General features: G+C 38.0%; 1 protein-coding gene across 1 annotated transcript in view; it reads left to right on the top strand.

The window, feature by feature from the left end:
- The first annotated feature begins 3,628 nt into the window (after positions 1–3,628).
- The window catches only part of DOCK2 (dedicator of cytokinesis 2), a 213,235-nt gene continuing 201,407 nt past the window's right edge, over positions 3,629–15,456 (top strand). The window contains exons 1-2 of the mRNA XM_069772259.1: positions 3,629–3,921; positions 14,838–14,921. Coding sequence (XP_069628360.1) covers positions 3,882–3,921; positions 14,838–14,921 — 124 coding nt within the window. The 5' untranslated portion in view covers positions 3,629–3,881. The remainder of the gene's footprint in view (positions 3,922–14,837; positions 14,922–15,456) is intronic.

The raw sequence follows: 15,456 nt of genomic DNA, 5'->3' as shown, positions 1-15,456 counted from the left end.
TTAAGATACCCCATGATAGTACAGGAAGCTAACACATATCCATGAAATAGTTCTTATTCTTCTTGATTTTGACTGCGCATGTGAACTTAAAACTACATTGGAGAAATCATGCTACGAAATGTTAGAAGAAAACCTTTTTTTATTGCAGATGGTTAAAGTTAGCTTTGTTTACTGTCACTGTGCACTGAGATGCAAATAGCATAAAACAACTACAGTATGTAATTGTTTTAATTAAAGGAAAACCTTCAGTAATTTGACATGGGATGCAGGTACTTTAAATGGGAGTACTGAACTGTAGATTGTCTACGAAGACAGTTAATTATTTCCATTGAGCTACTTGGCATATGAAATTTCTAGGTTTTTTTTTAAATTGAAATAACTTCTTAATGCTACAAACAAAACTAGAATGTTATTTCAATAAATTAGTAAAACTGATTAGGGTTATCTACCCCAAAAACTACTGCTTTACCTGTACTGCTGTAGTTTATTTAGAGCATGTAGTCTTTATCATCTTAAATAATACATGTATGCTTACAAGTCTTTTGCAGAATTACAACTAGCAGGTGTGGGAAGATGTCTGGAATTGACGCTTCTGTTGTGCCATAAGATACTTAAAGGACAGTACCTTAAGTGCATGAAAATAGAATCATAGAATCATTTAGGTTGGAGAAGACCTTCAAGATCATTGAGTCTAACCATCAACCATGCTCCCTAAACCATGTCCTGAAGTGCCTTGTCTACGTGCTTTTTGAATACCTTCAGGGGTGGTGACTCAACCGCTTCCCTGGGCAGCCTGTTCCAATGCCTGACAACCCTCTCAGTAAAGAAATTTTTCCTAATATCCAACCTAAACCTGCCCTGCTACAACCTGAGGCCATTTTCTCTTGTCCTATCTCCAGCCACCTGACAGAAGAGACCAGCACCCACCTTGCTACAACCTCCTTTCAGGCAGTTGTAGGGAGCGATAAGGTCTCCCCTCAGCCTCCTTTTCTCCAGACTAAACAACCCCAGTTCCCTCAGCTGCTCCTCATAAGACTGGTAATAAATACTTTCTGTATTTTCTTTTCTCCTTCTGTTGCATCAGTTGCTTTCCTGTAACTGTGCTCACAGATTTTGGAGCATAATGGAATTTAGAGCCAGTTAAATGTGACTCTTCTGCTTAAATTCTTCTGTATAATGGAAGTTAGTATAACTAAAAATTTATAATTAGGTAGCATTTTACAAGATAGTGTTTTCTGGAATTGATAGCGGTATTAAAGGAAGCAAGAATTCTCTCCCTTCTGCCTGCCTGCCCCCCAAAAGGTAAGTTCTACCTGTGAATTTGCTAGGCAGGAAGATTTTTATCTTTGGGGGAAGGAAGGAATTTTCTACTTGCCTGTTAAGACCTTCTGCCTGGAAGAAGACTTATGGAAAAGATTCTAAGGTATGTGAGGGTGACATGATTATCTGTCCACTATTTTCTGTGGAACAGTCATGTGGAATGGTAATTACACAAATAAACCAACTTGGAATAAAAACCTCCACTGATAAAGGGCATAACTATTATCTGTCTTAATTCTCTAGACTCGTGTTGGGGTTTGTCCTCTGCTGTAGAAACATAGGATTTTAGGGTTACCACGCATGCTTTATGGCCTGGGTATATTTTCCTCTTAAAGCTGAAGAAAGACTTTGTTGCTCAATCCATTTGTTAGAAGTTATAGCTAGGACTTGTTCAGACACAGAAGAGGAGATTGTCTTAGGAAACTTAAGGGAAACTTGTAGTAGGTGCTAGTAGCTAATGAGTTGCAAAAGCATCATCAAGAAAGTGTGACAGGAGGAAGCGGCAGCAGATGTGTGCAATGTGTGGGGGAGGGGGTGGCAGGTAGGAAGCAGTAATGACTTCAGAAGCTTGGGCTCTCAAGTCAGAGCATTTGTGGTGAGTTAGGAGGGTAAAAAGGAGGGCACGAGCGCTGAGGTGGGGACACGGCTGCGTCCAAATGTGTGGTAGTATTTGGATGTCTTGTACTCTTTGCAGAATCAAATCTCTGCGATGGAAGAGATTCAGGGCATCAGAAAAGTATTGCAAACTGGATCCCAGTTTGGAGGTGAAATTTCCGTATTATCATTTCTTTGGATCACTTATTTTCAAAATATAGTAGTATTGTATTAATTAGATTTATTAGACCTACATGGCAAAGCATGTTTTTAAATGAGTGCTAGAAAGGAACAATTTTCCTCAGGACTTTTGGATTACAGGGAAATACAATGAGGAAGAGCAGTGTAGAACAAGAAAATAAATGCAAGTCGTGATCTCTAGGCCAAATAGTATATGGGAAGGGGTCATTTGCTGCAGTAGGGAGGATTCAGAGGAGTAAGGAAGATAGTTATCACCAGTTAGGAAGTCATTACTCAAAATATGTAGTAAACTAAAAGATGAAATGGTTCAGCCTCAAACTTTTTTTGATAGATAAGCAAATATAAATTGGATGTTCCATGGAAAAGAAAGATTTAGGACTCGTAAATGAAGCTGATTATCTCTGTCTACAGACAATCTGAGTTGCTCAGAATCTAGCTCACTTTATTAAACAACGTGAATTTCAATGTTATTTTGGGGGGGAAATAACTAGCTAAATCCTTTTGCTAAGCTAGTATGTAGACATAGTTAACACTAGGGCAATTCAAGCAAATCTGTGGTAAAATTTAAGGTGGTTTTCCTCCAGAAACAGGTATCAATTCCATGTGCAACGAGACAGAGTGGTAGTCTGTGCTTCTCACAATTGCTGCTTAAAATCAGGAACTGACATGTCGTGTTATCAAAAATATCCTGACAGATGTAGCACAGCACTGTTAAACAGTTTTGATAAACAGCGATGGCTAAGTTGCAATGTAATATCCAGAGGACAGGTTTGTCATAGGAATTTATTGTACTTAACAGGAGATAAAACCAAGAAACAGTAAATCTTTTACAGCATTTTGTTTGGGTTTTTTTAATTCCAAACTTAAGTAAAGAACACGATTGAAGGTGACATACTTGTCTTCAATTCGGTATGTTGTCCTTAATCCAAATTACAAACAACTTGGCTTGATCTTTGCACATCAAAAATGTCGTTAGGTAAGCTAGCTCACACAGCAGCCTGTGTGAAAGTAAAGGCTGTAAATGTACAATAAATTGCTTTTTGAAGTTTTGTCTTGACAAGAAGTCTTTAAGAAAGTGCTACTTGGTTTAGAGGATAAAGAGAAACTCTCTTACTTTTTCCTCCAAAGGTAAAATAACAGAAATAAAAAGGAATGGGTGCGGTTTGAAATGTTGTGGCTTTGTCTTCGTTTCTTTTACGTGAAGGATGGTCTATTATAAAAAACAAATCCCCATTCCAGGACAGGTTAGGAGAAAGTAGTTTTTAAGATGTAGTGTCTTGTGGAGTCAAATCTTTAAAAACTGGTTTTGGCGTCACTGAAGAAATAAGGCCCCCTTGAAGCTTCAGAACGGAACTACCGACCGTTCAGAGATTGTTACTGTAGCTGGGCTTTGCGCACGGTAGCCTTCCAGCTTAGATCTTAAGTTTAGGGGTGGTGTGGGACAGGACCGGGGTGGTTTTGCTCCTTTTTGCCTGCTTATGTGTTACAGCCAGTGTCACGCAACAGAAACACCCAGTTTGGGATTCCCCTCCCCCATGACACTGGGGTACAATATCTTGAGTTGAGAAAAGAGGAAGGAAGCTTAGAATAGCAGCAAATCTCACAGAACCCTCGCAGCTGCCTCAGCCTGCCCGCCAGCCCTCGGTGACAGCAGCTGGGAGACGGATCTTGCTTCCAGTGCCTTTGTTACGCATCTTGAAGTCTGCGTCCTATAAATCCTGGTTTCCTTGGTGGTGGGCATCCCTCAGAGCCTCACGGATTCATGTATGATGGCGAGATGGCACAAGACGGACAAGAGTGGTGTGGGTATGTAACTTACTAAACTGCCATTTGAGTTTTGTCTTCATAACTTCTGAACAGGATGTGGGCAGGTGTTTTCTCTGGTGTGATGAGTTAACACCCTCCACTTTACCACAGTGGCTTAATTGAAATGATCAATTTCATACGAATTTTTAATCTTTCAGACAGAATGACAAGAAGTACATGAGTGTCAGCTTGGGAGATATAACCTTTCCACCCCACCACACGCACACCCCCCTCTAAAAATCTTGAACTCCCACAGTAATGCAGATGCAGTTTTTCCCACCTCGATATTTTAGAAACAGATTGAATAAGTAGCATGTTGTGTAATAAGTAGCAGATAGAAGTTATGAGGAACAAATGTAGGGGAAGGGGAATCCTTCAGTTGCTTCTTGAGAGACTGTCAGTTGAGGTTGGTGTTACAGAAGAACCTGTATGTGAGTTGGTAAGTAATGCTTTTTGGAAGGAAAGTTGTCTTCCAACATCAATGTATCTTAAAATGAATTACGTTAACTTACATGAAGGACTGAACTGCTGTTTAAAAAAAAAAGCAAGCTTTAAAATTAGGAATCAAAGCTGAAGCACTTGAAAGAAATGTTCTGCTGAAGTTAACTGCAGGTTCTGAGTGCAGAAGACAGTTAATCTTTTACTTCTTATATTTTATTTTACCTACTAGTGCATAGTTATTAATCTGGAATCCCCAAATTCTTCTAAAAGACTTCTTTTATTTTAAGAAGGTCATAATATTTTGTGATATGCATTAAAAACAAAAAACTCCACCCAACTGGCTTCATGAAGTAAAATGAATCATCAAGGAATTAATAAGAGGGAAAGAATGTCTTCCTGTTCAACTTCCACGTGCAGCAGTGGCAGAATTGTGAAATGGAAGTAGCCTGTTCTGCTGGCAGTTTATATTACAAAATAAAGGGTGTAAATATTTTCTGTTTGAGTTTTACAAAATAGTAGAAAGTACTTAAATTTTGCACTTGTTTTTCTGAAAGCTGTTGATTTGGGAGAATATGCCAGGATTGTTGGATGTGGTCTCTGTATCCCTGTACCGGTGATGGAAGTTATCTTGCATATAGATAAAAGTACTCGATACTAATCTATTATTCACAGGAATAATATAAAACAAGGTTCACTTGTAGCAGCTTTTTACAAGGAGCATTTTGGGTCAGGGTGAGTTTCATGTAATTACAAAAAAAGGCTTGCTCTTCTTGCGCTATAATTTTTAAGATGGGGGCCATGTAACCTGACTTGATGTTAAGTGTGATACAGGCTAGTGATTTTTTGCACATACCCCTGCAGTAGACCAACCTACTGGGTTTGACCAGTGCATGTCCCCTGAAAAGGCCCTCAGTTATGGTCTGTCACTTGTTCAACAGTCAGCCTGCCATGTTTTGTTCGTAGTGAAGTTTTGCCTGTTTGTAACTTCATAGCCAATATGAGAACCAAGTATACAAAAAGCTAATATGATATAGCAGTCTCTATGGTATTTGAAAGGTACAGCAAGCCACACATAATAAAAACAAACTTGTGAAACATATTACTTCATAAACTAATGCTAATCCAGTGAAGTTTGTTTTCATGAAGACTACAATGCATTTTGATTGAACAATTCACTGCACTATTTGACTTAAAATACGAAATTCAGAGTATGTGATTTTGTATAGCAGTAGTCCTTTCTATCTCTGATCTAAGAATATTTATTTCAAAATAGTAAGCTTTTAACTGAATCACTTATTAATACTTTTAGCACATAAAAAGAAAGCAAATAATAGAAAATAACATTTAATGGCACTATTTTAATACTGTTAAGTATAAACTGCCATAGAGACAACACAAATTCAATTTTTAAAAACTCAGAAGGACTGGGTTTTATTTGATCTGGCAGTGGACTAGTGCTCTTGCTCTTGAAATATCAGCTCTAACAACTATGGCACTCTGATTTTAGGGTGTGTATGTACTATGTATAGCTCGTAGGGCAATATCAGTGCAATCACTACTAGGTACAGGTACTGCTTGCTGAAATGTGGTCGGATAGAAATATTGCTTCTCCTTCTCTCACCTATATCCCCAAGACTGTTGTCTCCTTCAGTCTGGTTATTTGGGTTTACAACAGATTGGAATTCTTTAAAAAGGTCTAATAGCATAAGAAGTCTGATTGTTACAACTGTTCATGTGCCAAAGACACATTTTGATTATTGATGTTAGTCACTTCACTAAATACTCTGCAATCTGTTGTATCATGTGAATGAGGAGTCCTGAGACTTGGGAATTTTCCAGGTACCAACACCGTGACCTGTAACTCCTGGATTAGGGGTCAGAAATTTGCTGTCATACAAGCATTTAGGACATCAGTAGCAGTTTTGTGTCAGGAATAGTGAAGATGAGGACCAAATAAAACTCTTTTTTAATATGCAAGTTTTCAAAATTCATTTCCTGATGCAAATTAAGAAGCAGCTAGGTAGCACTTGACCTACTGTTGAGATTAGCTCAAAGAAGCAAACAGCCACTGTTTGACTAAAAGAATTCTGCAGAAAGCATGAATAATGAGAAGGGATTACCAAGATCACCAAATAGGAAAAGGTGCAATTCATTATCTGTATCTTCAAGGATCTTTGCTAGTGTTTAAAAGCAGACAACAAATTTATCAAAGCTTTGATAAATTTCCTTTAAATAGGTAAAGGAAGTGATATATCCAGTTTGTGAAGCAGCAGATAGACTTCTGCTTTACACTCTGATAATTCTCAAAGATGATACCTTTTCCTTTGCATTAAAAAAAAGGTAAAGCTGAAAGCTGGTTAGCCACAAAGTAACTTGCTCAAGAACAAAGACTGTACAACCTTGCCTGTGTAGCACTAATAATGGGCCAAATGAGATTAGGCCTACTGTTTATAGAAATAATTCCTTAAGTTTCATGGCTGTGAGGCTTAAGGTTAAATATATTTAGTTTTTTAAATTTGTAGCTGGCAGATATCGGATCTTAAAGAATCCATGACATAAAGCATTTCAAAGCTGGAAAATAACAGTAGCTCTTTAACGTTGTCACATGTACTTTAGATATAAATTCCCTCTACTGTAGTTACCACAGCCATAACTGATTATTGCACTGCTCTACAAATTGTTTTAGATGTCCTCCATGCATATTGAACTGTTCCTTGAAGAAATGTAGGTATGATTGTAGTTTCCAATGGGAAGTCCAAAACAGAATATCATAATTTAAAATCTAGAGAAGGTCACTGGGAAGAACTGACACTGCAGATCTGGTGCTATTTCCTTTACCCTGTGCTTGCTGCCCTGCTGTTCTAGGCTACGAGCACATATGTGACTGATATAAAAAAGAATCTGTGCAAGCTGTGTCATCATGTGTGGTAATAGTACTACCACTTGCTGTTTCTCTGCTCACCCCAAGTAAGTCCGTCTCCTGGGTTAAAAGAAGGTTTTTCTGTTAAACACTGTATTATAAGACTTTTTATACTTGTATATAAAAAAATCACAATTGTAGCAATGTCTGTCGCTTAATCTGTTGCAAAGCAGAATAGCGACAATGAGAACAATAAGCAAACAGACTTTCCGGCAATAATAGAATACTAGTTGTATAAGTATTCATATAGGTAACTTTTTATTGTAGGTCATCTTCAGTAGGGAGCATTCCATTTCTGCTTTTGCATAGTTACTTTAAGTTAATAGATAACTACAAATTCAATAAGCTATAGCTTATATGCAGGAGTTCCTTTTCTTAGCCAAGCTGTTGGCTCACAGTCTGTTTTATTTTCCTTTATCTTGGAAACTAAATGTGTTTGTTCTTTCATTATATAAGTTGGTAAAAATAGTGGAAGAATCTTTCACCTAGAATAATTCAAAAAACCAAACCAAAACAAGCTCCAAACACACAGATACCACCCCCCCCAGTGTCATGGTTTAACCCCAGCCAGCAAATAAGCACCACACAGCCGCCCACTCACTCCCCCCCCACCCAGTGGGATGGGGGAGAAAATTAGGAAAAGAAGTAAAACTCGTGGGTTGAGATAAGAATGGTTTAATAGAACAGAAAAGAAGAAACTAATAATGATAATGATAACACTAATAAAATGATAATAGCAATAATAAAAGGATTGGAATGTACAAATGATGCACAGTACAATTGTTCACCACCCGCCGATCAACACCCAGTTAGTCCCCGAGCAGTGATTCCCCCCGCCCCCACTCCCCCCAGTTTATATACAAGATATGACGTCACATGGTATGGAATATCCCTTTGGCCAGTTTGGGTCAGGTGCCCTGGCTGTGTCCTATGCCAGCTTCTTGTGCCCCTCCAGCTTTCTTGCTGGCTGGGCACGAGAAGCTGAAAAATCCTTGACTTTAGTCTAAACACTACTTAGCAAGGACTGAAAACATCAGTGTTATCAACATTCCTCACATAGTGAACCCAAAACATAGCACTGTACCAGCTACTAGGAAGACAATTAACTCTATCCCAGCTGAAACCAGTACACCCAGTTGTCTTGTCCTGTATACGCTTGCCCAAAAGGGGGGGGGGGGGGGGGGGGGGAATCAGGAAATTAGTCACACTAAAGATTTAGTTTTGGAAGGGTGTTCAAAGAGGTTTTAGGAAAATAAATAAATTTATGCTCTGAAAAATGGGAGGAAAAATAGTGTAATTGCTAAATTTTAACTACAGAAAACTCATGGAGTAATGAGGCCTGGAACATGGGGCATTGACAAATATAGTCATAAATAAAGTGCTTTTTGAATTTAAGGTCTGTTGTAAGCATGCCTCGTGTGTTTCAGGAAAATCAAGAAATATGGGCAAACTGAGTCTATTGAGACATAAAGTCTGTGTAAGTTGACAAGGTTTTGGAATAATATAGACTGGAACCTTTTTTGACCATATAGGGCTATTTTGTTTTCTATGTTTTCAGAAATCTTTGTTTTCAAGTCTCTGATGAATGATTCTTATGTTGATTTCCTAAGCCTTTTGTTAGAATCATGCCTGAAGTCTTCAGTTTCCACTGATGAGCAGAGTTTCAGCTTGAGAGTGTTTGGCCCAACCTTTGGATGAGCAGCAGTGTGCTGAATAGATTTGTAAGACCATGGAATCCTAGCTAGGATTCTTTGTTATGCTAGAATGCAGGTTATGTGCCCACTTTTGTTTTTTACTTAATAGGGTACTCCAGAGAGCTGATATTCAGCTTTGTGCTTAGAAACTATATTCCTGATTTTACATGTGAAGCTTGTTCTTAGTCTTGAAGCGCTCTCAGCATAAATGTGTGCTACTTCTATGGATGGTACAAGTCAGAGAAGTCACAGTAGGCTAGTGGGTTTGGATGACAGTACCCTAGTAATGTGCAAGATGAAAAGCGTTTGAAATCTGCTCAGACCTTGAAGAGACTATCACGTTTGTAAAAAAGTTATGAGCTGGCGAAATATTATGTTGGCATGCTAAATTCAAGCGTCAGATTTACTCCTGTACTGCTAAATCTGAAAATGGGTATTTGTCAATTTGAAGCACCAGCTGGGAGGAGGAGACGACTAGGTGACTTCTTTGAAACTAGAAAAGCATGTGCTCAGCCTGAATGCAAAGGGCTGTGACTGGCTTGTCTGACTTCATCTGCTGAAGATCTCTGAAAATTATGTTACATCTATGTGAAATCTGTAGTTTGAGCTGTAAAGGAGGCATAGCTTTGGTCAGGGTAGGTTGCCTCCTTCATGAAATGCAGCCCCTGAACCCAACAGACTGGTTTAGCTGCTTGGGAAACAACAGCAGAAGGCAAACTGAAGTAAGATGAAGACAAAACTGGGAAAGGAATCTCTTTATCCACAATGTTTCACAAAAAAAGAAGAAAGGACAGTTAAATACTCTGTTCTTCATAAAGACTTCTAAGAAAAATGACCATGCTAATACTTTCTGTGAAAAGGTAGAGTCAGAAACGGTATCTCCATATAACTAGCTGGGTATGTTAGAACTTCCTGGTTCTTATATTGGCTTTACTGTGTTTAAGAAGGAAAATAAGTAGCTCAAGTCAGCTAAAACCTCCATCTGGCCCCAAGGTTAAGCATGTGAGGAAACGTGTATTCAGTTGTTATCTGCGATAACAGTTTGTTATCTGAGAACTGAAGAGTCACCCTTTGCTGAGTATGATTTGCAATAAATTAAATTAGTCTCTAACCAACTTTGAGCTTTGGTACATGTCCCTGACATGTGAAATATTCACTAGATCTGCATCCATGTCATGTTCATTATAGCACACTTGCTCTGCGAGATTTAAGGGGAGATCCTTAACTCAGAATACTGTAACACAAATTGTATAGGTTTCCTTCCAGAAGTCAAGAAATCCTTTTAGGACTGCATAATATTTTCACATGAGGTTTGTCAGTGTCCTTGCTGAGAAATTTCACCCTGTTTTCGTGAGAAGAAAATGATAACTGAACACCAAAAATTGATCTGTAAGGAAAGAAGGTACTGCTTTTACATTACTACTCATAAAAATAGAGCTGTAATATTTAAAAAATAAAATGGAACAGGATTCTTGCTAAGGCTATTTAGAAATTGTTTGAATATGCAAAAAGCTTCATGAGTTATTACATAGAAATAATTCCAGGTAGTCCTCATTATGGTAAAGTCAAATTAAGAGCTGGTTTAGCAAAGCAATACCTTGGAAATTTTTTGCAAATTCTGTTTAAGTGGAAGAGTGGAAAGCAGCCAAGGAAACCAACTTGAAACATGGCTTATTACTAAAAGGTGAATCTGAAAAATGAAACAATGGAATGCTTGTATTTGTTATAAAGAACAGGGCAGGGACTTCACATGAAGGAAAACAGACAGGAAAGACAAGTAGGAAGATTAGGATAATAAATGGCTTCAGTATTGCAGGTCTGTGGGATCTTCCTTGCTCACCATTCCCATCTTGCATTAGTTTACAGTCTAATAGAGAACAGCAAGAATTTGGGTTTTTAAAGTACATGAATACTGAGGAAATCTATCTTTGAGGAAGGGATTCTGTTACCTGGATTACTGTGAGTTTTCTAGAGTGTTTTGTGTGTGTGAATGTTCCCAAATGAGGTACAAAGTATGATTCCCCCCCCACACACACACACACTTGTCATCTTCTAAATTGAGGACATATAATTTAAATTAAAAAATGTTAACTATGCTTCTGTCTCAATCTGTGGTTGTTTGAATTTATATTTTAAATCCTACTCTGAACAAAGAGTGACTGTTTAATTTACTTTGTGTTGTGGAATGTCAAGAGAAATGTCCTCTACAGATTTTCATTACTCTACTTTGGAAAACATATACATACCTATGTGGCTTAATGAAACAGGCATATATTCAACAGCATACACACGTATGTATCTAGTGGGGGGAATGTGCTTATCTTATCCGACAGCTCTGTCTTTAACAGAAACGTAGGAATTAAATGACAAACATAGGAATTTTCTTCAGCCTTCGTCCTGATTTTTTGCTAGTGGGATGAACACTGGTAGATGTCTTCACTTATACTCTGGGTGGCTGAATGTGTGAGAGCGATAGCAGAATTAGACACGGAAGCTTCTTACAGTAGCTGTCTTTACAGCATGTATTGTTTAGCTGAACAAGAAAGGATTCTTTGGGCATGCTTCGTGGGAATGATGGCAATCACTTCCATCTTCCTGAGGTACAATTCAGAGCCCATTTGTACTTGAGCAGAGTTCAGTTTGGAAAATCTTTTATGTTAGCAGTTTGACCTGGTATTTCTTAACCTTGCTTTCTGAAGCAATATTGTTGTGGTGTGCTGGCTTTCAGCTCATCTCCTGAAAGCACTGAAACAAACACCTGGAATCTAAGGGGTGGTTTTTGTTTGGTTGTTTTCTGTGGTGTGTGTCCTGCTATAAAATTACCACTGAGATTATGATGAGCTCTAAAAAGATAGGGTTTATTCTTTGCTGATCTGGGGGCTGGAATTTACTAACTGTTTTCTCAATGAACTGTAAAGTCCATATCTAGGAACACTGTCTTAAGGCTGGAGTTCTGGGCATTCTCTGTGCCATTCTGGGAGAATCTGACAGCATCTGTGTACAGACACGCTATTGATGGGAACACCCTAGTCTGATGCTGGCTGCTGGGGAGGGCATATGCTGTCCAAATCTCTCCCACCAATCTTATTGCCATGACATCAGTTGATTCTGAGGTCAGTAATTGCTACTAGGATTTAGAATGAATGCTGGGGTCTTCAAGCAGGCCACCTTCTGCACCTTGAGGATACTGTCTCCTTTCACATTTATGGCTGGGATAGAGGATGCCAGGGAGTGGAGTAGTAGAAAGTTCTTCAGAGTGATTTGAAGGGGCCTTTATTTCTACTGGCCATAGAGTTTATTAAACAAACACACACACACACACACACACCCCCAACCCCAAAACCTCCCAAAACCAACCTGTTGTGAGTATCCTACCAAAAAACCTTTAAGTCCATACAGGGTTTTCGTGTACTATTTTTTAAGAGCAAAATAAATGAAATATGTTTTTGTGCACACAAAACCACACACACACAACCCCAAAGATCTCAATAGAAGGTGGAGGGAAGGGAACTCTCCTCTCAGCTGCTGAACTCTGAGGTGATACTCACAATATAAGAGGGTCACAGTTCATAAGGGAAATGATATCAGTTACAGCTGACAGAAGATATAATTGAATATAATAGTAAAATTTTCATTCACAGTTAATAATTCAGAAATTAGCAGATGTGATAGTTGAGCTCTCTGGTGCTGTAGGTAATACATGTGGATGTAGCTAATAATATTACGTTGTTTATAGAGTTTGTTACAATGGTATATGGGAGATAATGTCTTATAAAATGTCTAGATAGGTCTATAGCTTAAAACTTTGTAAAGGAATTTGTTAAACTCATCCTACCAAACAATCCAAATTCTACAGTAAAATCTCTCTCACTAAGTTTCCACTTAGTCATTTAGAAAAGTCTTAGCTGATACAGCCACTTCCTTTGTCAGTTTGTTACTGCACTTTTCAATATATTAACTGCTGTCAAATGAAGTTTTTAAGAGAGCAAACCCAATATGCAGTGTGAATATATGACTCAGTAATTTGCATCTATATTTTGAGACTGTTACAATTGTTAAGTAGAGCAGTGCGTATTTTGAAATGTAAAGTATATGCTAGTCAGAAGTAACCTTAATCTGCATGGACATTTCAGGAAAACATTAAGAGCATGCGCACACATACCCCCATCACCACCCCCCCAAACACTCTGGTGGACACATCTCTTTAAATGTTGTAATTCAGGAGGGTCATTTGCCATTTCCATTTCTTGAAATCTGTTTCAAGACTAATGAAGCCAGTCAGAACATAACTACACATCTACTACTTAAATTCAATTTTTTTGTTGAGCTAAGGTAGTTCTCTGAGGATCACTGAGGAAGCAACTTCAAGATTCTCTTGAATAAATGGCTGAATCTGCAAAGCAGAGCCCCACTTCAAAGGGGGGGGGGTTGTTTGGCTTTTTTTTCATTCTCTTCCCTTATGTTTAATGATTAAAGCCTTGCAGAAGAGGAACTGGTGGGAAGGCCTCTTCATGTCAACAAAAGAACTTATTTTAGGTCCAGTAAGCCTCTTAACTAAATCTGAAATTCCTTCTAGTTTCTGTTCCAGAAATATAATGACTATAATGATGGCAAAAGAAACAAAACCCACAACTTATGGAACGCTCGAAAATGTGAAGAGGATCAATCTATTTACTTCTCCATTCCTACCTAAGGCATTTTCATAAAAGGCAATTTAATTTGAGAATTTAAACATTATTTTAAGTAAAATGTGTTATTAGTATACATTTTGGCCTAGCAGAAATTAATATCCTGCTTTAGAAGCCTGGAGGGGGGAGCAAAAGGAATGCAGGAGTATCCTGAAGGTAGGTTCAGCTTTCTAGATCCGTCTTCCCCTAGTCCAAAATACTGCAAGTTTGGATGCTCTGTGTGGATGCATTCGGACACTGTCATTAGAAAAGGAAGAAAATCCTGCTGACTGATAACTTTACTGCACAACAGAGGTCATGGTTAGTAGCTAGTGTACTGTTCCTACTTGTATAGTTTAATTGTGGTTTCAGGCTTACATATTTTAATCAGTTTCCCTGTGTGATACTAGATTCAATAATAACTTCTACTCTGTAATGTTATTGCAAAAGTCTATAACCAACCTTATGAAGAAAAAATATACAGAAAAAAAAATGCTTGCCATAGCAGCCCACATCCTGTAGCCCTAGAATGTAAGAACTAGTAAAGAAACTTATTTTCTTGAATTCTCTCCGAAACTTAGCTGTTTCTTAACCACATACAGATAAGCTTCTGAGTAGAACACTTTTAAAATCCGCTGCTCCTGTGTTCTTTTCAGAATGATTAAATACAGAAAATAATGAAACTTTCTACTGTTCCCATATAAAACACAGTTTTGTGTTAAGATGAAGCATCTAAACCCAGGAAAGAATTCAGTAAATTCAATTTTCATATGCATCTCTGTACCCCTTCTCACCAGTGTGTTGCCATAAATTTCTGTAAACTATGCACTTAAATTCTTAGACCAGGAAACTAACAATTCTCCAGCACAATGAACATGTTTATGCTGAAGACCTGCATCTAAACAGGTGCTCTTAAATCCTGTGCAGAACACTTGTTATGAATAGTTTGTTTTCATGCCTTTGCTGGATTTTTTTGTTTTCAGCACTGGCCGATTTCAACACCTTCGCATTTTCACAGGAAAAGAGATTAAGTAATGGTAACAGATGAAGCTTCCTGATAGAATTATGGTTCTGTTTGTTTATTCTAGTGTATTTATCCTAGTATCAGAATCTTAATAACCATGTATGGTTTTCATTTTAACTGTAGTGTATGGCTGTATTGAAAAACAGTATTTTTGTCCTTTAATTTTTCAGCTATATACAATTTCAAAGGCACAGGAATACCACAACTACCTCTACAGATTGGTGATGTGGTCCATATCTTGGAGTTCTGTGAAGGTAAGTCGCCTTCAGGCTATGGGTTTCTGTGTGTGAATAACTTAATTCTTTTACTTCACAGTGATTTCCCATGTTACGTAAGTAGTTGTCTAATGCTCTTACTTATATTGGTGGTGGTGTTCTATTTTGAGGAAGAACCTATTCATTTTTAGAGAGCCAAAATCAGAAATGTTACAGTACATGTGGGTTTTTTGGGGAAGCCATTACCAAATGAGGAAGTCATCAAGGTGAATGTAGAGCTTGTGAAGTTCATGCCAGCTTGTAATATACCTGATGGAAGTTATGTTAGATTTGATAGAAGTTTTAATGGAGTACTTTTTTATCTCTAACCTAAATATTTGTTGCTAGGAGATATTCAGCACACTAGTCATCCTATAGTATAAGATAGAAATCTAGTATGTTAAAGCAGTCTGTAGGTCAGCACATCTCCGAAAACCATCCACCTTACTCAACGTGCTAAACAGCAGAAGTCCAAGTCAAATACTGCACAATAGGTAGTCAATATGCTGGTCCAAACTTATGTAGTCGTATGTGG

This window comes from Haliaeetus albicilla, chromosome 27, assembly GCF_947461875.1.
Source record: "Haliaeetus albicilla chromosome 27, bHalAlb1.1, whole genome shotgun sequence".
NCBI lineage: Eukaryota > Metazoa > Chordata > Aves > Accipitriformes > Accipitridae > Haliaeetus > Haliaeetus albicilla.
The sequence above is the reverse complement of the archived record's forward strand: the minus strand, read 5'-3'. Positions and strand labels throughout refer to the sequence as shown.